This window comes from Rhinolophus hipposideros, assembly GCF_964194185.1.
Source record: "Rhinolophus hipposideros genome assembly, chromosome: 5".
NCBI classification, from domain to species: Eukaryota; Metazoa; Chordata; class Mammalia; order Chiroptera; family Rhinolophidae; genus Rhinolophus; species Rhinolophus hipposideros.
Window position 1 is genome coordinate 78,695,126 of NC_138051.1, and position 21,931 is coordinate 78,717,056.

A 21,931-nucleotide genomic window follows, 5' to 3' on the forward strand; every position below is an offset into this window, starting at 1 on the left:
GACCTGGGACAGGCCCCCTATTATTCGGTCCACACTTACTGAGCCTTTTATTTTGTATCCAGTGAACACTTGCCACGTGCTGTGCAGCACGCGGGGGAGTGGGCCGGGAGATACAGTCCCTGCCCTCAAATCAAAGCCAAACGTGGGTAGAGCACATAGAACATACCAGGTCTTGAACTGAACCTTCAACCTGCATCATCTGTTTGTCTCTTGCAACTCTGTGAGGAGACGCTAGTATTAGGCACATTTTACAGGAGAGGAAACTGAGGCACAGAGAGCTTAAGCATCTTGCCGTAGCCACATAGTTAAGTGGTGGAGCCGACACTTAAACCCAGGCAAGCAATACAGTCTCCTGGATCTACAATAAGACAACAGCCAAACTTCCAGGCTCTGCTATAAGACTGGGACAAATGGTTGCCCTCATCTGTAAATGGAATAAAGATAAAATCTAACTTATAGGGTGGTTGTGAGGATTAAAAATTAATAATACAAAGTCCTGACCCCGTGTAAGAGCTACTGAGTAGTATCTTTGTTAATCCTCAAAAACAGCGCTATACAGTAGATTGTTATACACACTGTATGGCTGAGGCTGCATGTCTAGAAGAGGGCCAGTCACTTGTCTGAGGACACCGGGCTGGGATTCAAGCCTATGACTCCTTGAATCTGTCACCAGAATCCAAAGCACATGCTCTGAAGCTTGAGCCTTACTGCTGGGGGTGGGGGAAATGTAGTCCACCTAGCCCCCTCCCCAACAGCTGCAGGGACGCCCTCTGGCCTCTCCAGAGCAGCCGCAGTGTCTGTGCAGTTAGGCTGAGACAAATTCAAAGAATTCTTCAAATCATCTTCTCCAGGGTGAGCCTCAGAAGCCCCCAACGCCTGTGTGTGTGTACTGGGGTGGTGATCGGGGTGAGTCAGTATGGACAGACTGGACAGTTTTCCAAAAGCCCTAACTATAAACAGGACCCCATCACCCCACCCTCTACAGTCCTCCGCTGAGCGGGCCGGGCAGGCCCCAGTCCGCTGTCTCCACAAATGCATAAACACATACATGGTGTGGCAGAGCTGACAAAGCCACAGAAGGAAAGGCAGATACCAAGACGAGAGGAAGACATGAGGACCCCGCTCAAGACCCTGCCAAGGTGGAGGGAGGAGCTGTGGCTCCAATAATAGCCACCTGTGGACATAGTGGACACTGGACTGCCCAAGGTCCAGTGACTGGCAGGGGTGAAGGATGGGGCCTGCCAGGGAGATAGTTTGTATGTACCAGCAACCTAGGATTCTGTGAGAGGAGGCAAGAGGCCAGGGGGGTGGCCCAGGGGCAAGGGCTCCTCACTCCCTGAGCATGGACATTGGGTTGGACCCACAAATATCTGGAGAGATCAGGAGATGGATTGAGTCGCCACAAGGTTCTGGGACTAGACTTCATTCTTGGCAATTGGGAGGATGTCACACACCCATCCTGGTCAACCCTCTCCTGCTGGCCGAGGAGTCACCCCATATGTGTGAAACTGCTCGGACAGAGTCATGAGCATTTCCAGGCATTGCCAGTCTTGGCTCCAGCCAAGAGGGCAGCTGAGGGGAGGGGAGAGGGAGACACAAACCATTGGGGGAAGCAGGAGAGCCAGCTGACAGGGTGCAGAGCCAAGAGTCCCACATTCTACAGATCTCGGGACCCAGACATTCAGGGCCAACGCCCCACAGCCTACGTGGTTCTTGTTAGGCTCATTAGCAGCAAGACAGCAACAAGCAAACAGCACAGGCCTCGCTAATTAGTACACAGACCTTCCGTAGACAAACTGACTTCAAGTAGAACAGACTGACGCCCACTGGCAATTCCTCCAGGAGAGCTGCCAGCCTGCGTGCGTGGGTCAGGGGACGACCAGGGGAGCAGCAGGGCGAGAGGGCCAGGAAGAGAAATAACAGGGTGAGAACCCCCAGGGTGGGGTGGGTATTGGCAGCCCCAGGCCAGGGCACTAGAATGCACACACACGTTGGTTCTGACAATCTGCAGACTCATCCAACCTCGAGTTTCCAGTGTCGAAATTCCAGTTTGGCAGAGACTAACACTGCAAAATCACGTGCAAGTTAGGAAGCTGAGACGCAAGGCCTGTGCCCAGACTCCTTGGGCAGCTGGTGAGAAGCCCACCCCCTCTGAAACCACCCTGTTCCAGCTTCAATTCAAACCTCAGCCACACTCTGCTCAGCTCACTAGAACTTACCAACGCCCCTCCCCTTCCCCAACCCCAAATCCCTTCCCAGGCCTCCAGAGTCTCCCAAGACCTTGCTACTCAAAGTGGGGTCCCTGAAACCAGCAGAAACAGCATCCCCTGGGAGCTTGTTAGAAGTAGAGACTGTCCAGCCCCATCCCGGACCTGCTGAATCAGAATCTATACTTTAATAAGATCCCAGAGGATTCAGGGGAACATTCAAATTTGAGTAGGGCCCCCCAGGGAAGATCTTCCTATGATTGATGCCAAACTGTTCAGTGTCTTCAGCTCTGGCAAGAACCACCTAGGGTGCTTAAAAAAAACCACCAGTGCCCAGGTGCCAGCTCGAACGCTTCTGTTGAGCATAAAACCACCTGACTACCCACATCCCTGGCTTCTCTTTCTCAGGGGAGTCACTGATTTTGAGTCACAGATCCTTTTCTCATGAGCTGTGTGACCTCGTGCAAGTCACTACCTCTCTGACGTTCACTGTCTTCATCTTTAAAATTATGAGACTTCCCTCCGCCACTCTTCCCCCAGCCACAGAGGGCCTGTCCTCTGACAGCCCCCACTAATTCAGGGTTCCTGAGAAGGAAAGAATTTTCAGGCAGAAGATCTGCTTTGCTGTTTGTTTTGTAGTTTGGGATTTTTATTTCTTTAACAGGAGAGCCTTCGAGAGACCGAAGATTCTGCCTGAGTTTCATTATCACACTGGGAGAGGTCAGGGCCAGGAGGTGTGAGGCAGAGCCGAGAGCTTGGTAAGCCAAAATCCCCATCGCCGCAGGACTGGAAGCAGCCCATCTCTCTACCTCGTCCCCATCTGTCCCCCTCTTGGGGGGTGTCAGACCAGAGATGAGGGCCTCCATCAGGGCTGGAAGCACCACAGATTTTGTCACGCACCTGGAAACCCTCAGACTGCAAAGGGCCTGGGGGCTTGTCCTTGGGAAGGAAGGGGTGCTGGTGAGATTGAGGCTTTGCAGCCAGGCTTACGGTCTGGCAGAAGGTAGTGGCAGTTCCAGGAGGGATGGTCAGGGGAGCTCTTGGAGCTGTCATACAGAACTGAGGAGCTGACAGGAGCTAAAAAGGGGCTCTGGGTGTGAGAGAGAAAAGCCCAAGGGGCTCCCTAAAACCCCCATATCTGTTGTCACCTGTGGGGATTCCAAACTCCAGAAGGCCCAGACTCAGTTGGTGTTGGAAGAGAACAAAGCCTCGTAAAGAAGAATACAGGGTTCTGGAGTCAGACTGCCTGGATCCAGTCCCGCTCCAGCCCTTGTGGTAGAATATCCTTAGCCATGTTTCCCAACTAACATGAGCCTCAGTATCCTCATCGGTAAGTGGGGACCATCAGTGAATACTCATGTTATAGGATTACTAAGAGGCTTTAGCTAAGTTATGTATGTGAAGAGCTTAGCACAGTGTTGGGCACATAGTGAATCCTCAGCTGTTAGCTAGTGTGTAGTAGCAGCAGCAGCAGAAATGGTAGGAGTAGTAATGGTAGTAGCAGTTATAATGGTAGTAGAGGTAGTAATAGTAGTAATTGTAGTAACAGTAGTAACAAAAGTAATAGTAGTAACAGTAGCAATGGTAGTAGTAGGTGGTCGTGGTACTAATGGTAGTACTAGTAGTAGTAGTGTGGAAGTAGCAGTAATGGTACTAGCAGCAGTAGTACTAGTAATGGTAGTGATGGTGGTGGTGGTAGCAGTAATGGTGAGACTACTACTGCTAGTAGCCATAGTAGTAATAATAATGGTAGTAGTAGTAATAGGGGTGGTGGTAGTAATAGTAGTAATGGTGGTGGTAGTAGTAGTAGTAATGGTGGTGGTGGTAGTAGTCGTAGTAATGGTGGTGGTAGTAGTAGTAGTAATGGTGGTGGTGGTGGTAGTAGTAGTAGTAGTAATGGTGGTGGTGGTAGTAGTAGTAGTAGTAATGGTGGTGGTAGTAGTAGTAGTAGTAGTAATGGTGGTGGTGGTAGTAGTAGTAGTGGTGGTGGTAGTAGTAATGGTGGTAGTGGTAATAGTAGTAATGGTGGTGGTGGTACTACTAGTAGTAATGGTGGTGGTGGTAGTAGTAGTAATGGTGGTGGTGGTACTAGTAGTAGTAATGGTGGTGGTGGTAGTAGTAGTAATGGTGGTGGTGGTGGTAATAGTAGTGATGGTAGTGGTGGTGGTAGTAGTAATGGTGGTGGTGGTGGTGGTAGTAGTAGTAATGATGGTGGTAGTAGTAGTACACTGTCATCCTCAGTTCACAGATGTAGAACATGAGGCCCAGAACGTACGGTAAGGCATCTGACAGCAGGATATAGTGATTAAGAAGAGAGGCCCTGGAGTCAAGTTACCTGAGTTCAAATCCTGCCATTTCTAGGTCATGTGACTTGTCTATGCCTCAATGTCCTCATCTGCCAAATAGGCTATGTAAGTGCACGTTGTATAAAGGGAGTATTGCGTGGGTATTGGCTCTTGTCATCGTTACTGCCTCCGACAGCATCAGTGGAGGCTTGGGCATAGAGCCCCTGGCTCCGCCTGCCTTACTTCTTGGTTTCCACGTAACTAAGATGAGCGGTCTCTCTTTTCCTCTATCTGGGCCAGCCAGCCAGGCTTCAGAGCCGTCCAAAGAAGGCTGTGCCAGACACGGGATCAGAGCCTCAACTGACCGTCCTGGCAGGATGCCTGACAGAGGCCAGGACCAGCGGAGCCAGAACAGAGGTGGATTCCCATAGCACACACTGTGAACGGTGCCCCTGGGAATGCGCAACGCAGAGGCTCTGGGCCAGCCACATTCTATAGACCACAAGAGCCTGTGGGCACCTAAGGGACCCTGCAGGCAGAACAAGCGGGGTGCCAACACAGTGGGGCAGCAGGGAGGGAATGCAAGGAGCTTTAAAAACAGGAGTGCTGATTGTATTTGAGAAGGTGTTTTCAGTTGGAGGCATTTTTAAATCTCCTCCCTCCCACAGCACATTGCCTCCACTGTGGAGAGAAGCTGCATCCTCAGGAGACAGACTAGGGAAGACACTTTCGCTCCAGGTTCTGGAGCCCCCATGCCCAGCCCACTTTGAAGGAGAGAGAAGGAGAAGGGTAGATGGGGTGGAGGCACTCACGTTTGATACAGTGGTTGGTGCTGTTTGCTGTGGTCCACCCTGGGCAGCACTGTCCCCCACACACGTTCCTCCTGTGGAGTCACCAAAACAGGGTCAGGCATAAGGAGGCTCAGACAGGACTATTCCCAGGACCCCCTGAATGGTCCCGCTCCCTCACAGGCAAAACCTAGGAGGACACTGCCAGGCTGGGCAGACGGTCCCCCTTATCTCAGGAGGCTGCACAGCTGGGCCAGGCTTTTTGGGATCCTACAAGTTTAATAGGAAATCCTGACTCACCGTTCTCTGCAGGATCTTGGGAAACCTCACTGTCTCCATCTGTACGATACCAGAGAAAGCACCTGCCTGACTGGGTTGTCGTGAAGAGTAAACGAGATAGGGGTATATAGCACCTGACACGAGCAAGCACTTCACTAGGACAACAACGACTGTGAACATGACGATGATCAAAAAGCAAGTTCAGAGAGGTTCAGTCACTTGCCAAGGCTAAACAAGAAGTGAGTGCCACAGCTGGATTTAAACTTGAGTTGGCCCAACTCTAAGTCATGCTCTAACTCTACATTGCCTCTCACCAGAAGATAAACACCATGGTTCTCGCCCAACACGATGACAATCTAAGGGGAGCTAGAAGGCACATAAAACTGTCTTAAGGACATCCATATGCATCACCTGCCAGCAAATGCACACGGGGAGGAGCCTCAGCCCTTGGGCAGGCTGGTGCGTGGTAAGACTGAGCACGGGGCCCTAGAATTTCTATTTAAGAGGGGTTTGTAAGGTGGCAAGCTGGTAGGAAGATGGGGCTGGAGACTTGGGGTAAGCCGTCTCTGCATAAGGAGCACGCTGTTTTAACTTTGGCGGGCTGATGGGACTTACTTTCTGGGGGAGAGTCCTTCTCCCATCTACTCTTTAGTGCTGGCACTGAGGGCACCCACAGGAGTCACTGACCTGTGGCAACGACTGGGGTACTCACACAACTCACCCAAACTCTCCTTTCAGGTGTCTGGTGAGGCCCACTGCCGCACCAGCAGGTGTCACCAGCCCTGACTCTCAATCTAAAGACCCAAATGCTTGGACCTCAGTGACTTCCCTAGAAGGGCTCTTCCTGGAGAAGACCTCTGGGGGCCTGACTCCTGCTCAGCCTGGGCAGGGTGCTGGCCTCATGGACCCCATCATTAGCATAGGAAATGATCTACCAAGCACTCACTGAAACTCAGGGTGAGTGGGTGGCAGAGGTACAGAGGAGAGTCAGGGTAAAGAACAGAGCAGGGGCTGTTCCTGTGACCTCTGTGGCCAGCATAGTGAGCATCTGGTCTCACTTAGGAGTTTGTTTGACATTTGAGTGGACCCCAAAGTTTGTGTGGTTTTGGAGCCCTACAAAACATTCAAAATAAATTCCTGCAGCTGGAAAAAGCTTAGGCTCATTCCTGACCCTTTGGCCCAACGTTGTGGGGAGCTGCCTCCCAAGGAGCTCCCAGAATGTCCCCCTAGCCAAGGGCTGCGCCATTCCAGCCAACTCGAAGCCTCTCTGGCCTGCTGCCTTCAGCAGCTTCCTGGCACCTGGACAGCCTCCTTTCCATCAGGGCACAAGCACTGGGTTCTGGGAAGGGGCTGGACCTTATACCCAGGGTTTCTGAGTGTGTGCCCTGGTGGAAGGGGGAACTGCTCATCCATTTGCAAGTCACGACCCTTGTGGTGGTGACGAGGCCTGAGAGGTCTTGAAAGGAAACAGAGTGCATGCCCTGGGAGTTTTCTAGGTTCTAAGGGGCCAGCCTGCTTGAGCGATCATTGCATGGAGCCCGGCCCAAGGAGGCCCCCTGAGCTGGCTGTCACCTCAGATGCCTTTTAGGATGGTTTTGCGGTTGACTGTAGGAGGACAGTAACTAGGCCTGCCTTGCCTGCCTGCCAATGGTGGAGCTGAGGACAGGCAGGTGGGGGGCAGACTGAGCCTGGAAAGGCACTCATGAGGGATTCAGGCTCTCAGCGAAGTCCTCTGAGGATCCTTTCTAGGCCAGTATAGAGTCTTGGGTAGAGGCCCAGGGATGTGGCCAGCAGGAAGATGACCATTTAGTGGGTTCTGGCTAGCTGGCAAGAGTAAATGAGCCTGGCTAGCTGGAGTATATGACTCAGGGCTTCTGACTTCCTGGGAGGAACCACTCAGAGACCATACGAACCCAAACTTCCAGGTGACACCACTTAGCAAACATTAGCCCAATATGCAGCATCACTGCCCAATCCTTGAGGACACTTCTGGCTAACAACCTGGGATGGTTGCTGTTCCATCTGGGACAAACCTGAGCATACTGATTGTCGTGCGGGGTGTCCGGTGGGGCGGCCTGCGGGGTCTCTGCTCCTGCTCCCCACATAAGAACGCAGGACATGGTGAGGCCAAAAAGGAACACCCACGGAGCCATAGGTAGGGAAGTCATACCACTATGGTCTCACTGGAGGCTGGGTTTACACGACGTGCGACCTGCTGTCCGCTTTGCTGCCAACCGACCAACTCTCCTCGACTCTCCTTACTCTCCTCGACTCTCCTTACTCTCCTTCAGTCTCCTCCTTCACTCTCCTCGGCTCCCCTCCGTAGCCGCGGCAGTTATATCAGTGACCAATGGCTTAATGGCTACAGCTGATGGCCAACCAGCCACAGCTGACGGCCATCCACTATCTGAGCCAGCACCTGTCCACATGAGGCCGAGAGCCTGGAAACTGCTTTCTGGGGCTCTGTCCCCACACTGATCCTTTGTTTAAAACCTCCCATGGCTCTCCACTGGCCTCTACAAAGCTGACCAGGCCCCCACCGGCCTGTGTAGTTTAATTAACATCATCACCATCCACAACCAAGGCAGTGGTCCCCCAAGGACACAAAGTTTGTCATCCCCCAGGTGCACTCTATGTGGTCACATTTCGAGGCCTTTGCTTAAGCTGCTCTCTGCCTAGAATACTCTCCCTCTCTTCCTTGACAATCAAAATCCTTTGCATACTCCAAGACTTACAGATCAAATGCTACCTTCTTTGTGTAAAACCTCCCCTAACAGTCACTACCCAGCCTTCTCCATTCTCCATCTCCTGTGATCATTTAGTACTGATTGTCGCAGGTTGTTGGCTGTACGGGTCGCTGTCTTGACTATCTTGAGGGTTCTTTCCTTTTCTTTTATTTTTTAAAGATTAATTTCAGGTGTACAAAACAACACAATGATGAGACACGTACACCCCTCACAAAGTGATAACCCCCCAAGTCTACTATGCATCTGACAGTGTATTACAATACCATAGCCTATATTCCCTATGCTGTACTTTATATCCCATGGCCATATATATATATATATATATATATATACATGTATATATATATACACACACACACACACATATATATATACATATATATATTTTTTAATTATAAATAATTATAGTTGACAGCCAATATTATTTTATATTAGTTTAAGTGTCCAGTGCGGTGGTTAGGCATTTATATGATCTATGAAGTGACCCCCTGATAGGTCCGGTACCCATCTGACACCCAACATAGTCTTCACAACATTATTGACTATATCCCCCATACTGTATTTCATATCCCTGTGATTATTTTGTGACGACCAGTTTGTACCTCTGAATGCCTTCACCTTCCCACCCATCTCTCAGCACCCTTCCCATCTGGCAACCATCAGTTTGTTCTCTGTGTCTATGAGTCTATTTCTGTTTTGTTTGCTCATTTATTCTCTTCTTTAGATTCCACATACAAGTAAGATCATGTGGTATTTGTCTTTCTCGGTCTGACTTATTTCACTTAGAATAATATCCTCTAGGTCCATTCATGTTGTTGCAAATGCTAAGATTTCATTATTTTTTATGGCAGAGTGATACTCCATTGCACAAATGTACCATAATTTCTTTATGCAATCATCTATTGATGGGCATTCCAGTTGTTTCTATATCTTGGCTACTGTGAACAGCACTGCAGTAAACATAAGGGTGCATATATTTTTTCACGTTCGTGTTTTAGATTTCTTTGCATAAATATCTAGGAGTGGAATTTCTAGGTTATAAGGTTGTTCTTTTTTCATTTTTTGAGGAACCTCCATACTGTTTTCCATAGTGGCTGCACCAATTGGCAATCCCACCAATAGCCCACGAGGGTTCCCTTTTCTCCTCATCCTCACCAACACTTGTTCTTTGTTTTGAAGGTTTTTTCCCATTCCTCTTTGTGCCTCGAGAGTCTCACACAGTGCCTCACACATGGGGTACACTTAATACTTCTTTGTTTCACTTAATACAGTGCTTCCCAAAAAGTGCATGAGCAACACTGAGGGTGGGAAAATGGGTTTTGGGTTTCCACAATCACAGCATTCGACAATGCTGAGTCACCTGGTGAGCAAGTGATTCTCATTTCTAGCCTCATTAGATCAGTGAAAAAAGTCTGTTTGAAGTTGTCTTCAAGCCAGGTCCTTTCCCCAACACTTGCCAGTCTCCCTTTTCAATAGGGAGCACACAGGACTGGGCTTCCTAAGATAAAAGTGTATGACTAGAATTTGAGAACATTTTGTCTTCATTTCAATTTTCCTACACTTACCTTCTCTTCATGACCAGTAGTTCTATTTTCAACTTATGATAGTGACACAATGTTTCCTTGAATATGAATTTATTTATGTAGAAATATGAGTCAAGCACTGTTTGTAACAGCAAAAAAAAGTTAATTCATTTAAATGTCCAAAAACAGGAGGATGAAAAAATAAACTGTGGTATATTCAGACAGTGGCATAATATACAACAGTTTAAATGAATAAACTTGGATTAATTATATTAACATGGTTAAATCTCAAAAATCGAATGAGAAGAGGAAAGACAACTTGTAAAAAAGGATAATACAGTATGGTATCACTTATCTATGTTTAAAATATGTAAAACTAATTATGTATTTTATGTGTGCATGCATCTGTATTACTACTAGTATAAAACGTACTTTGGAATCATAAGTAAATTTAGGGTAGTGGTTGACTCTGGGGAGAGAAGGAGGCAAATTTATAGAGGGAATATCAACTAAAGAAATCAGAAGCAAAATATGCCAAAATATTAAGGTTTGATAAAGCCTGATTGTGATTTATATTATATCCAATACATTTTGTATATTTGTACGAAACTTCATAATATAAAATACTTTAAAATAAATAAAACACAAAATCCTGTTGACTTAACAGTACATGCATTTATAGAACAATAATAGAGCAAGAGGGAAAAGACAGAGGAAAATGTGAAGATGGTATGCCTTGAAGCTAGTTCAAGAAACCCTGAATATTGTGAAACAATGGCTTAAAAAGTCTCCTATAGACTGTAAATTTCATTCGTGCAGGAACTGTGTCTGCTCTGGTTCGTTGTGTGCAATAAGTCCCCACTACATTGCCAGTTCCATGAGCAGAGAGGCTGTGTTCACCACTGTGATATCCCCTCCCTCTAGCACAGTGCCTGGCATAGGAGGCCCTCCAAATATTTGTTGAATGAATATAGAATCCCCAGCAGTGTTGATGTAATTCCAAACTTCACCAGCAGGTGGCACTTGGTCCTTGGCCCTGAGCAACCCACAAGGCAATTGCCAGAGAGGTCAGCCTGGCCAAGAGCCAAAAGCCAGAATGGACCTAGGTAGAAGAAGCCCATTAACAAGATTGCCAATCAGCCCCTTCCCTGTTGACTTGGAGAGGCTAGCTGGAGTGCCAGCGGAACCTGCCCTTTATCAAAGTTGCAGAAAATAAAAAAACAATCTGGGAAAGGAGCCAAACCCAGCATGTGATATGATGTGTGCACCTGCATATGCAGGTGCTTGTGGGTCGCACTTGTGCACATCTACCAGCCTTATTGTTGTGACAGGCTGCTTTGCTCATCATCGCCTCGTTTCAGGACTTCTAATAGTGCTCTCTGCCACCCCCACCCTCTGCTATCCCACCTTCCCCCAATCCCCACCTAAATGCCTGTGGTTTCAGCTCCTCCATGATCTGGCCTAATCTATGCCTCCAGCCTCACCCCTATGGCTCTCTACACACAGGTGCAGTCCTGCCCCAGGTCAATACCAACAGTGAGAAGCTCTTGTCTTTGGGCAGTGCTATAACTCTAGGCCTCACCCCTGCTACCTCCTCTATGCCATTGAGTGCCAGGGGGTCCAGCTCACAGGGCCTCCTTCTGCTCTGAGCTCCTAGGCCACAACTGTCCCATTCTTTCATGCTTACCTTGAAGCTTCCGGTGCTACAAAGCACATTCACGGGTACATATCTGTCTACGTCTCTAACTTGGTTTTAAGTGATTGAGTGGCTCTCCTGGAAGGAGCAATGCCTTTATCTCTGGGACCCATCCACGATCCCACGCTCTGCACACTCGCTCTTAAGACACATGTATTCACTTGCACAGGCCAGGAAAGGAAAAAAGCGAGACATGGCAAGTGCTCCATTAACACTTGTTTGCTGATTCTGTGTGTAAGTGGCTCGGCAGTACATGGGTCTACTCCGCCTGCTTTACGCTGGACCTTCTGTGGGCAGCAGGGAGCTCATTCACTCGTTCAACAGTTACTTTATGTGTGTCACCTACATGCAGGCACTCTTCTAGGCACTGGTAACACAGCAATGGACAAAACAAAGCCTCTGCATTCAGAGAACTTACATTAGCATGTGCTGGGAGACCAGACCATAAACACAGAAACAAAAACAGAAATATAATATGTCAGATGGGAATAAGTGCTAGGAAGAAGCTATATAAAGCAGGGTGAAGGGAGAAAGAGGGTGGGGCAGGCGTAGTCTGTGAAGGCGTCTCTGGGTAGACATCTGAATGAAGCAGTGAGTCCTGCTGAGTGTGGGAGAAGAGTGCTGCAGCCAAGGAAAACAGGAATGGAAAGGCCGTAAGGGTGTCCTGGGGAGTGGAACTGGTGTGCACCAGGACTAAACCATACTGGTAAATCAGGCCCAAGCCAAGAGGGCTGCCAGGTTCCTTTCCAGCCTCCCGGATGGTGCCCTCACCCAATCGGGCACTTCCTGGGCTCCTGTGCCGTCCATGCTGGCCATACCTGACAAACCCGGCAAGGCTGAGCGCCCTGCAGCCAGGATGATCCCCGACTGGGGAACTGGGGGCACTGGGGAGCCTGCCCACGCTGCGAGGGTGCCCCAGAGGGGCAACGGGTGTTGACCCAGGAGAGGGAAAAAAATCAATTGCAGGGTTGGGGAGAGGCTTAGCCCTGCAAAGTGCGCCAGTCACGCTGACATCTAGCTGCACAGACGGACGCACAGATCCACTCCGCCATGTAACCACTGCGCGGCAGCCACACCGGGGGCAAGTTTCCAGCCCAAAGTGCCCTCGAGCCTACCTGCGCCATTCCCACGTCCAACGATCCGTGTGCCCAGGCCAACCTGCGCCCCAACCAAAACATTTCCCCTCCATGCACAGGCTTCGCTGCCAGCTCCCTTCCCAGAAATGCATCTGCCTTCGCACTTTGGAGCCTCCGACATGCTCCACCTACCCGCCTTCTGTGCCCCCTGAACCTCCTCTGGGCTTCAAGCGCCCTGAACGCCCACCCTGCTGTGCCCTCCCGCCTCCTTCTCGGACCCCAGCAGCACAGCCGGCGTCCGCGGGCACCGGTGAGCCGAAAGCGGACGAATGCAGAGGCTCATTAGGAAAGGATTTAACGTCGGGTCTCGGAAAGCTGGTACGAAAGGTGAGGATGTTATTCCTCTTTCCCCTAAACACTTCGAAAGTGGTCTCGGTGCTGTTTCCCTGCAGTACCGAGGCCAGAGGGAGGAAGGGCAGAGCCCAGCACCCTCTCCTCTCGCCTGCATAGCCCCCCAGTAATGAGTGCACAGCCCTAGCCCCAGCCCTCGCTGCCCCCCGCCCCCGTGTCCCTCCCCAGTGCTCACCCCGCGAGCCGCCCTCGTGGCGGGGTTGGGGGCGCAGCCCGGGTTCGCTGCAGGGTCCCGAGGCGCGGGAGAGCCGGGGCGGCCCGGGCCCGGGGTGCAGGCTGCTGCGGGCCCCGCGGACTGCTTCTCCAGGTCTGCGCAGGTGGCTGGACTCGCCGCAGCTGCTGCGCGCGGGGCGGTCTCCTGGCCTCCGCCTTGCCGGGCCTCCTGGGGCTCCCCCAGCCTGGTTGTGTCTGCTCCGCGGGCGGTGAGCCCGGGACGGGCGCGTCCTGCTCCCGGAACAGGCTGTACACCTTGGCTGCAGCCGCTGCAGGGTGGCTGCCCCCGGGGCGCCACAGCCGATTCAAGTCCCTGCCAGCCGGCTCGTATCTTCCCAGCCGATCCCTCTGAGCATGACCCATACCCATGAAGAGAGCCAGGGTGAGAGGCAGGAAGCTCCGCCAGGGGTTCCGCAGGGCGCGCCCAGGGTAGGCGGCGGCGGTCGGCGGCTTCATGGCTCTGGGGGCCTCTGGAGAGCAGTGCGCGTGGGGAACAGTGTTGGGGGTGGCAGTCGGCGCGCGAGGCGACCCGCAGGCTGCGCTCGGGTCCCCTCCTGGCGGCCCGCTTCTCCTCGTCTCGGGGGCCCCGAGTCGGACTGCGGGCCAGGCTCTCCCCGGGTTGAGGGCTGGACGGCGGGAGCTGCCTGGGGCTGCAAGCCCTGCGCCTGGGGTCCACGCTGGGTCTCTAGCTGGGCGCGCCCCGCCGCTACACCTTCGCGCCCTCTCCGCGTAGCTGTAGCCTTCTGCACGGGAACCAGAGGGCTTTATTTTTGGAAACCTCTCCGTGTTTTTTCGTCTCTTTTATCCACACCATGCCCCCTCCTCGGAGGGACAGCTCAGCCCCCTCATTACGGGAGAGGGAGACAGGAATTCCAGCAACACCCACTTTGGCACCGGGAAGCGAGCGGGCGGCGAGGGGGGTTAACCCGTGAGGAGCTGGGGACCGCGCAGGGTGGACCCGAGGGCTGGGGACGGAGATGCCGCCTGCTGGGACAACGGCACCTGAGCCACCTTTGTCCTGTCCGGGGCATGCTCGAACTGCTGACCTGCCCCGAATGTATCTCCCGCCCCTGACCTCAGGGACAAACTCCGGGTTGCATGACCATGTCTGCAGCCTCGAAGGTCTGAAGGAGGCCAGGAGCGGTACCAAGAACGGTGTGACAGAGACGGGACCCTAGGGACCGGCGTCCGGCCCTTTCGCTTCCCGCTCCGGCCACTGGGGCGTCCGCCTGGCGTGCCGGCTCGCGCTGGGACAGCGCGGGGGTGCCCTGGAAGGTCGCCTGGTCGCGGGAGCGCTGGAGGGTCGCCTGGGGGCGCGCGCCCTCTAGTGGAACTGGCCGCGTCCTGGGCCACCCTGCAGCTGGTAGACCTGCCTGCCAGCCGCCCTGGCTCCCTCGTCTCAGTCCCCTTCCTGCTGCATCAGGGCCTGCCTGAGGAGGTGATGGCGGATCCTGGAGAAGGTGTCTTCTTTTTCACCCAGGCATGGATCTGGAGGCTCTGGAATAAGGCCACTCAAGGGGACAGAGTGTATCCAAGAGGGGAATTAAATCTTTCCTCAGGCTCAGAGGTCCATCACTGCCTCAGGAATCTCAGGAATGAGATTTGCCTCTGATTGATCGGGTGCTCACATCTTGTGTTGGCAGTAAGGGGACAGGGGTGCAAGAATGCCAATTGCCACCCATCTGAGTACCCCCAACAAGCAGCTCATCATTCACATCCATGGCGCCCTGCCGTAAAGCCTAAAGACTTGGCAACCATGGCTGCCTCTGGTGCATTTCTGTAGCCTACTGTTTCCTAGAGAGACAGAGCAGGCAGGAGGGCAACAGTTTACAACTTCTCACACTACACAAAGGACAGGCACAGTTAATATCTAACGTTGGAACATAGCCTCAACTCCTGACCTTGTCCTACAAAGCCCTGTATGACTGGCCCTCTCTCTGATCTGTTTCACCTCTTGCAGGAGCACTCACCACTGTACTGCAGCTGCATTGGCCTCTCTGCTCCTTGAACAAGCCAAGTTAATGCCCACTTCCCTCTCCCTGGACCGCTTATCTCCAAGATGTTTATAACTAGCTCCTCATTGTTTCTCCTCTCAGCTCAAGTATCACCTCCTGGAGTGGCTATCCCTGACCCCCCAATGCAGACAGCCCTCTCGCTCCCAAGTCACCACTTTCTAACACATACCCTGTTTTACCTTCATGGCTCTGATGACTTGTTGAAATTACTTATTTGCTTACTTGTATAACTGATGTATTGGATGGGCTGAACCTGAAGACATCAGGTCTTCAGGACAATCAGGAAACAGCTGTATTTTTCTCCCCCCCCCCCGCTACCTTCAACCATAGTATGGTGAATTTCCTTTCCCTACTCTCAATCTCAGAGTCTTTGTCTTGCCCTTCCTTCCCTATCAGTCATAAGACCAGTCTCATTTCTATAATTAAGACCAATTTTCAGGCGCTAAAAAATCTGGTCCTGTCCAAATCAAATCCCCATCCAATTTAATCAATTGTGAATTCAATTTAATACTCCTCCCTGCCTGCCATCGGACTCTCCCCTGGCCTGAGATCCTGTAGTGGATTGTGGTCTGGTTTTCCGGCCTCCCTTTTCTGCTGTGGCTCCTCTGTGTCAGGTTTGGGGGAGAGGTGTTAGAGGAAAACTGGCAAAGTCTTATGTGACAGGTGCCCTCGGCTGGCAGGTGCCAAATGTTGACTCTTTCATGGGCACCTATGTGGGTTCCTGGGAGGCTCTCTGCAGGGCCTCCACACTGCACTGCTATAGCAGTACACTCTGGCCAACTTCTTGAAGACTGCCATATCCCCTGCTCCTCATGAACTTTTCCATCCATGCCAGCAAACTGATGGTGAGTTGGCTGTTTCTCACTTCATAGAAGCCATTCCAATCAGGCTCCATAGTCAGAATTCTCCAGACAGGAAATGCCCAAAAGTCTCTTCATCTATGTGCATCTCCAATTCCTAAAGACATGTGTTGGGTTTCCCCCAGAACTTTCTTGCTGTGCTTTGTTACTTTGGGGTGCTTGCAGTTTCCAGCAACTCAGCCAGCATCAGTGGAGGAAGAGTTATGGGGAGTCATGCTAGCGTCCTCTTCTTGGGGGCCCCCAATCTCTCTGGCTCCCTTTATTTGGTTTACACTGGGGAGGACCCTCAGGGGAAACCTCTGGCCTGCCTACTAATGCAATAGTTCTCTACATCAATACTTTCTTCAATCCCTTTCATTTGTAGACTGGTGTTGAGAGATGTGGCCTGATAGTTGTTGAGCCTGTTCTGCCACGAGGAAAGTGTATAGTACTTCGCTTTGGAATGTGAGAATCTTCAGTCCTTATTGTTCTACCCTGTGTCTTCAGCAGAAATTCGAAGACCATACAAAAAATGCTGTTCAGCAACTGAAAAAAATCATTATTGTCTGACTTCCCAAGCCACAATGATAGCTCTGAAGGAATAAATATCTTGTCTACCTGGCTTGCCGCTGTTTCCCCAGAACGTAGAACCGTGCTTGACTCTAATAGACAGCCAAGAAATATGAGTTTGATGAATGGCTAACAGAATGAATGACAGAACAATCCCATGAAGTAGGGAGGGCTGGGATTATGAGACCCATTTTAAGAGAGAAAAACTGAGTTCTGGTGGTAGTTACTGGTCCAAATTCATGTGCTTACTGCCTCAAGGGATCTCCTTGAATTCTGTGCCTTGCATTTTGGGATGAATGCCATTTCGCTTCCCAGAATGTTCCATTCTCTCTCTGAGACACTGCTCCTTCACAACTATGGGAAAGCCTCAGCTCCACACTTCCCTCTCCCTGCCCAGTTGTCCACCCAACTCTTTAGTTCCTGGCTCCCTTCCTCTCCCAACTGCCTGCCTGTTCCTTCAGGAGCTCTCCTCTTCACCCCTCAGTGCTCACCTCAGATCCCATGAGCCTCCCAAGACCAGAAACCTTGGCATCATCTTCATCCCTGAGCTATTTTTTCCTCCCGTGTGTCCAAGTCATTATTACTGCTCCGTCTCCTCTGTCTGCACTCCTGGAAGTCTGCCGCCCATTCAGCCTCTCACCGCTTGGCCTCAGCCAAAGCCTCAGGCAGACACACTTCCCTCCCCACAAGGTGCCCCTCCTATTCCTTGGTGAGTACAAGTGGTCCTTGGAAATTCCCATCTTGTTGTCCTGGGAGCCCACAACCTGGCTGATCTACTCGAAAGATTGCGTCTCCTAGTCCCCCATCCCAGTGCCCTTCTCCTCTCCTGCCTTCCACTGACTGCCCATCACTCCCTTTCCCTGTAACTATTGGGATTTGTTGGTGCAGCTCTTTAGATCTCCAATCCCATAGACTCTTGAGGTTTTTCTTTCTTTTTTTTAAGCTGCCAAAATTTATGGAACTTAACTATGGTTCAGACACTGTGCTAAGAAGCATGCTACTTACATTGGCCCATGTAATCGAATAAAAGCTACTGGCTTGCCCAAGATGGCACAGCTGATAAGTAGCAGCTGCAGGATTCAAACTTTGGTCAATTCCCACCTGTGCCCAAGTCATTAAAACGGCACCACCTTGCCTTACCCCGTGGACTGGTGACTCCAGAGCCCTCCTCACAATTTAAGTGGCATCTTTCCCAACCACCTCTGCTGCTGTCGCCACCCAAGTACCTCGACTGCACATTCCCAATGCCCTTTTCCCTGCCTCCTAGCCCACAACTCAAGCCCCTGGGAACATGGAGTTATCAGAACTTTCTGTCCCCCTCTACGCTCCCTGCCCATAAGAGAAGGGAGCTCACTGTTTCCAGCATGGCCCTTGACTCATCATGTGTCACTCCCTTACCTTCTGATCCCAGTTTCCCCCTTAATGAGGCACAGAATGCTGCTAAGCCTATTCACCCATCTCTTGGGTCTGGGGAGGGAAATCTCCCCTGGAAAGCCCTGCAGAGAGACTCCCAAGGGGTTGATAAAAAGATTGCAGTGGGGAAAGTTTTGCCAGGACACACACCACAAGCAGGGATGGCGGTCTGCTGGACACGCAGGGCAACCTAATTGCTTTCTCATGTCTTGCTGGAATAATGCTGGTGGCCAGAAAGCTACCAGAACCTGAACTAGTTTGGTAAATAAGGACCAAAAGCAAGGACTGCATTTCTGCTCGCTTTGCTGAGACCCAGACTTCTGACAGAATTCCAGGGATTTTTCTTCCTTGGAAGTGACTGGACCTCCAGCCCCGAATTCCTCTCCCCAGGAGAGCTTGTTCCCTTGCTCAGAACAAATAACATATTTCCTGGTTAATCAGTGGGCAGAATAGCTGAAGAAAGGTTGATTGGGCCCCAGCCTTCCAGATGGGAGCAGCTCAGGGGCTGTGATATCCTTCCTGGTCCAGATGCTGGGCAGCTGAGACCCCTGCCCTGTGCAGCTTCAACCTCCACTTTGGAAGGTGGAGGCTGTATGAAGAGGTCCCAGCTCCCTCCTACACACGGATTTCAAGGCCCGCAGAGCCTGCCAAGACCAGTCCACCTCAGACACCGTGGCCTGGCATCCCCCCAGAGCTCACAGCCACCCTGCCCTGGACTGCCTGGGCCGTCTCCTCCCATGAGCGCGAATGTTTCTGTCTTGTGCAAACGGAGCTCAGTTTTCGGCTACACATGGCTTCTATTTTCTCATCTGAAAATGGAGATAATGGTGCTTTTCTTGCCACCCCCACCTTCAGGGCAAATTAGATAACCAGCCCCATGTAGCCTGTGATGAGAGGGGATCAATTACTCCTACTCCATTTACCAGCTGGTATATTCTCGAGTGCTTAAAATATGCCAGGCACTATGCTGTGTTTTACAGATATTTTCTCATTTCATCCTCGTGGTAATCTTATGAAGAAAGTGTTATTAGTCCATCATGTAGCAGATGAAGAAATGAAGGCTCAGAGAGGTGAAATGACTTGCCCACAATCACAAGGCTAGTAAGTAGCTACGCTAAGATTCCCTCTTAGTTTGTCTGGTTCCAGACAGTAAACCACGGCCAGCTTCCAGAGTAGCATTTCTCTGGAAACACAATTCTGCCTGCAGTGCTCTGGGAAACAGAAGCGTTCACAGCTGTTTGTGGTGTGGTGGGGGTGCTGATGGCCACATGGAATTGCTGTCACAAATTAGCCCCCATCTCACCCTCCTCGGGTCTATTTACAGCTGGGGTCCACTTTGGGTCAAGGGCAGACAAAGCCATCATGGTGAGTTTCAGTGAATCTGATTCCCACTCACCAAAGAGAAGGCAGGAAATCAAATTTGCCTTCTATCAAGTCATTTTCAATTGCTGGGTAAGGCTCATCTCAACCCTCAGCTTTTCTCTTTGGAAAAGAGATGTGACATAAATAGAGCGTCTACGTGGCCCTGTGAGGTAGGCATGGTAATTGCCGTTTCACAAACCCATGAAGTCTCGTGCTCAAGGTCATAGAGCTAGAAGTCAAGCCAGGATTCAACTAAAAAGTCTGAACGGCTCCAAAGTCCGTGCTGTTTCCACTACAGCACATTGCACTCGCTCCAGGATGTCCTGCAATCATGTGAAATGGGCAGCTCTTCAAAATAACTGATTTCACTTAGCTTCTCTTCATTTCCCCTCTCTGATATGAGGGGGGGCTGATCTGAAAGCTCTGTGCATTTAGCTAAAGCTCAAACAACATTTCCTACTTACCTCCGACTGGAGTGGAATCTCCTCGAACTCCTGGGGGCTGAAGCATAACTTCTCCCCAAGTAGAATCTTGAAGACCTGAACAGGAAAACAATATGAGCAGTCTGGAAAGCCTCCTTCTTTTAATTCCCCCCACCCCCAGGAAGATCACAGAGGCTTCAGGTACTCTACTGGGGGATGGGGGGATGGGGAGAGCTGTATTTGGATTGGGAGGAATCACATACTGTATTATCCTTTCAGAACCTCCAGGGAGAAAGCCCTGTGGGCTGATGGATGGTGGAGACCTATCCCAGATCTGGAATGGCTGTGCCGGAATTAGAGGGCAAGGAGAGCAGGAAACAACTTCCCTGTCACTGGAATCTCCCAGCTACTTCCCTTGGCTGTCATTGGAGTCTTCCTAAGAAACCTTGTGCCTACCTTGGTTTCTTGCTGGCACCCAATGTCATCCCTCACAGCCCAAGAGATAAAGGTGATGGGGACAGAAACAGGGGCAGCTGTAGGGTCTTTCTTAGATTAAGCTTTTCCTGACAGGCCTGTCAGTGACCTCCCGCTTACTTTTCCTCCTCAAGGCAAAGAAAGGGGATGATACCTTCTGCCATCATCTCCTGACCTCCATTTTACCCTGGATCATATGTCCTGAGAGAATGGGGACACTCGATGAGGTTTGCCCTGGTGCTTCCCACTACTCTCGCTAGGACCTCAAACCCTTAGGGACAGGCCCAGAACCTAAAACTCCCCAGTACAGGGCACAGACAAGGGAGGGTAGGTGCAGCCTGGTCCCAGCCGGTCTGCATGACTCATTCCCTGTTTCCGTCCACTCTGGTCTGAGTGCCTTGGCCCAGGGGCCTCCAGAAGGTTGTAACACAGGCTGGCCCTTTGCCCATCGGGGCTCAGCAGACAAAAATTAAAGACCTCACTCCTCAGGAACTCACACAGACAGCAGAGGCATGCTCTGTGCTCTGCCTCACCAGACCAGACCTCAGGCCGGAGGAGGTTGCTAGCCAAGAGGGGAAGGAAAGGCGTCTCCGCTCTTCCCCCGCCTCGGAACCCCCCATAGTCAGTCGTGAAGCCCTTCCCCTTGCCCACTTGCTTCTCACTCCTCCTTGGGTCTTTGCCTAAAGATGGTGCTGCTATGGGCACATTCTCAGCTCCACTCCACTCCTCCCCACCTGTGCCCGAAGACAGCAGTGAAAGAGAAACAGACTTGTAAACAACCATCGTACTCATACATGTTCTGGCAGCAGAGGTCAAGGCAGTCAGTTCGGACAGGGTCAGATCATGGCAGGGAGCACTGACCTGGTTCTGACCTGCATGTGCCCCTGGGGTCTTACTCCCTTTCCCTCCCAGGACCTCAGTTTCCTCATCTATGGAAAGAGGATGTTACTGGATGAACTCAGATTCACTGTCAACATTAAGGCTTTGATTTGAGGAGCAGAGAGACAAGCGGTGGGTGTAGATCCAAAAACTACAGGAGGAACCTCCGTGAACGATCAGCCAGCCCATTCCTTCGATTGATAGTTGAGGAAACTGAGATCCCAAAGATTTATCCAAGGCCAAGTGACTGGTTGTTGGCAGCACCAGTACTGGAACCCGGATCTCCTGACTCCTAGGCCTCTCACCTCTTTCTCTTTCAATTCCCCCCAAGAAGCTGGGAGCCGGTTGGCCGTCTTGGCCAGGGAAGCCACGAGTGGCTGTGCATGTCAGCAGCAGGGCCTCAGAGCCTGGGAACATCTCTGACAGGGTAGGTGCAAGTGCCAAAGCAGCTGGTGGAGAGGAATGGGGTCGGGCCCAGGAAGGGTGTATTAGAGATAAGTTGTCAGCATCTTTGCTCTTCCAGTTGGCACGAAGAAACAGAGAAGGGTCCCTGGTGATGGAGGGGAAACAGTCTCCATTTCTGATTGAACCATTGCTCCATGGAGGACTGGTATCTGTCTATTTCTCTCTGTCTGTCTCTGTCTCTCTGTCACACACACACACACACACACACACACACACTGTCTGCCCCTGCTTAGCTGCTGAGACCTGCCACCCACAGCCTTGATCTCG

The 21,931-nt window shown here is 51.3% G+C and overlaps 1 protein-coding gene across 2 annotated transcripts in view; it reads right to left on the minus strand.

Moving 5' to 3' along the window:
* LTBP2 (latent transforming growth factor beta binding protein 2) overlaps positions 1–13,681 on the minus strand; it is a gene marked incomplete at its 5' end in the record, with an annotated part of 99,394 nt that extends 85,713 nt beyond the window's left edge. For both annotated transcript variants that reach the window (XM_081047536.1, XM_081047537.1), the window contains 2 exons: positions 5,305–5,375; positions 13,188–13,681. In XM_081047536.1, coding sequence (XP_080903662.1) covers positions 5,305–5,375; positions 13,188–13,681 — 565 coding nt within the window. The remainder of the gene's footprint in view (positions 1–5,304; positions 5,376–13,187) is intronic.
* Between the last annotated feature and the right edge of the window lie 8,250 nt (positions 13,682–21,931).